The sequence below is a fragment of the Grammomys surdaster genome, unplaced genomic scaffold, assembly GCF_004785775.1.
Source record: "Grammomys surdaster isolate TR1022 unplaced genomic scaffold, NIH_TR_1.0 141, whole genome shotgun sequence".
NCBI classification, from domain to species: domain Eukaryota; kingdom Metazoa; phylum Chordata; class Mammalia; order Rodentia; family Muridae; genus Grammomys; species Grammomys surdaster.
In genome coordinates this window covers 7,293,612-7,296,406 of record NW_021604599.1, presented here as the reverse complement: position 1 = coordinate 7,296,406, position 2,795 = coordinate 7,293,612, and the positions used below count along the sequence as shown (strand labels likewise).

At 45.9% G+C, this 2,795-nt stretch overlaps 1 protein-coding gene across 4 annotated transcripts in view; it reads left to right on the top strand.

The window, feature by feature from the left end:
• Dock8 (dedicator of cytokinesis 8) overlaps nt 1–2,795 on the top strand; it is a 199,835-nt gene that overhangs the window by 128,895 nt on the left and 68,145 nt on the right. For all 4 annotated transcript variants that reach the window (XR_003710947.1, XM_028764022.1, XM_028764023.1 and 1 more), the window contains 2 exons: nt 2,061–2,156; nt 2,470–2,704. Coding sequence is in view for 3 of the 4 variants with exons in the window: in XM_028764022.1 (XP_028619855.1) it covers nt 2,061–2,156; nt 2,470–2,704 (331 nt within the window). In the remaining variant the exon portion in view is untranslated. The remainder of the gene's footprint in view (nt 1–2,060; nt 2,157–2,469; nt 2,705–2,795) is intronic.

Here is a 2,795-nt window from a genome sequence, read left to right as displayed (position 1 = left end):
TTTTTTTTTCAAAAGCATGGATAAAACCTGAGGTTTTATGCTTTGTTTAATGTTTTTTAAAATGTCTTTTAAGACAGGACCTCATATAGCCCAGGCTGTCCACAGATTCACCAAGTAGCCAAGAATAGCTATGAACTCCTGATCCTCCTGCCTCTGCCTCCTTACAAGTACGCACCACCACACCAATCTAAACCTGAGTTTTAAGGCAAATCCACATCCTAAATACCAGTCTTCCACTCTCCAGCTGTATGAGTGTGGTCACATTGCTTGCATACAGTGCAAGAAACATGATAAAATACTTATCCTCTGATTCTCAATGATGAACTGAAGTCCACATCTGACTAGAAGGCACAGTGGTCATTAATTGAGATAGTTCGTATCAAACAGTAAATAGTGTTAAAGTCAATATTAGTTTCTTTTTCCTACCTATAGCTTTACCCTCAGCCCCCCTCGTTTCTGTTCCCTGTCAAATACTGCAGTAGCAGTGACTAGGGAGATCTTGAATGGGCTAGTTCTGACTCGGAGCTGTCAGTGTAAAATATGGGCCGAATTTCAAAGACTTGGTATTGAAATAGTTAGGCCATACTGTGTTAAATGGAATAGCCTGCTGAAATTGCCCTCAATGTTCTCTTTTTTTAATATTATTTATGTATTTTTATTTATATAAGTACACTGTAGCTCTCTTCAGACACACACTAGAAGAGGGCATCCGATCCCATTACAGATGGTTGTGAGCCACCATGTGGTTGCTGGGAATTGAACTCAGGACCTTTGGAAGAGCAGTCAGTGCTCCTAACCACTGGGCCATCTCTCTAGCCCGCCCTCAATGTTCTTGAATGTGGCCTCCCAACAATTTAAATTTGTTGAGGTCAGTGAGGTGGCTCATTGGGTGAGGGTGCTTGCCACCAAGTCTGATGACCTGAGTTTGATCTTGATCTCCAGGATGCACATGGTAGAAGGAGAGACCCAACTCCCTAAAGTTATTCTCAGGCCTCTGTATGTGCATATACGCGTGCATGCTCTCTCTTTATAGCCCTCTCTCTCAAATGAAAAAGTAATGTTGATTCCCATTGGGGTTCTATTGAATGTCAGTATTCTAGATCACAAACGCAAACTGCAGTGTCTACCAGAATCCAGCAGGGCACATATGTGAGGCTGGTCCTGATGGAATGCTTTGCCCTGAGGGTTGTGCACAGGTTCCAAAGGCTATGGCTGCCTCTGCTCCTCAGACTGGTACCATGTTGGGAGACAAGGCAGTTGTTGTTGGATCTTCCAGCTCTCAAGTTAGAAATGAGCCTGTTATAATTTTGCTGACTTTTAAACATTAGCAACCAATTCACAACGGGCCTGATACCCTGTGGGCCAAGTACAGCTCTGTGAGCTTGGGCTGCAGCCGTGCCATTCAGAGATGTCCATGGCTCCCCCTTGGCCTATCCTTGCAAGCATCACATGCTTCCTGCCATTGTGACGAAAAAGGCACAACACCCATGCTAGGCTCTCTTTGCTCTGTCTCATCTCTCTTGAGGAACGTAATACCAATGGGAGCTTGAGACAAGGAGTTGTTTCTCCGGCCTAAGGAGTAGGTATTGGTGGTAAATGAAGTGCAGGAAGCATAATGAGCAAGCAGGAGCCGAGCAGGACTGCCACTAGGAAACACTTCACTAAAAGGAAAATAATTTCTGGCATTCAAACCCATTCAAACTCCCAGTCTCTATCCTGATATCGCTGATTGATAGGAAGCTCACTTGATCACATTCCTAGCATCAAAGGTCATCAGTGCTGCATAAGAGGTTAGATCACCAGCTAACTCTTCCATCATTTGAACAAATGCTAAGGCCCCACCCTCACCCCCGGGCGTATGTGCTTGACTTCTCGGTATAAAAATAACTAGTTTGCTGTAGACTTAAACTTGAGACAAAGGCCTCTGACTCCCAAGTCTAGCTATGGAAGTTCTCCATCTGTAGAGCCTTGCTGTTCCTGACATGTTGCTTGTACTGCTTGCTAACAATTGGAAAGGGAAATCACATTGCTAATCTTTTCTTTCTCTTTCTTTACCACAGAAAGTCCCTGTACAGAATCCTCCCATTAAGTGGGCCGAGGGCCATAAGGGGGTATTTAATATTGAAGTGCAAGCTGTTTCTTCCGTTCACACCCAGGTAAGGGATATCGAGGCCTGCCACCATTGGGGATATTCATCTGCTTTGTGCTGTTTGCTTGACAGTGTGATACCTAGTGCACCAACTTCCTACAGCTTGAGTTGGACCCTGATTTATTGTTTCTTTGATTAATAGTTATTAAAAGGTCCTATTTTGTATACCACATTCTACAAATGAGTTTATTGCCTTTGCTGGAAGCATCTGGGGCTTTGACTTCTAATCCAAAGCACTGACTAAGGGATTGCACCAAGCTCCTGGGTGGATGTTGAAAGACTAACACCTCTTGAGAGTCTTCTACTTTCTGCCTTCCCAGGATAACCACCTGGAGAAGTTCTTCACCCTTTGCCACTCCCTGGAGAGCCAGGTGACCTTCCCTATCCGTGTGCTGGACCAGAAGATCACAGAGAGCACACTGGAGCACGAGCTGAAGCTCAGCATCATCTGCCTCAACTCCTCCCGCCTGGAGCCCCTCGTGCTCTTCCTCCACCTGGTGCTGGATAAGCTTTTCCAGCTCTCTGTGCAGCCCATGGTCATTGCTGGCCAAACAGGTAAAGGCCTGAGGGTAGGGAAGAGGCATGGCTAGATCAGACGGGCAGGCAGCAGGCAGCAGGCAGCAGGCAGCAGGCAGCAGGCAGCAGG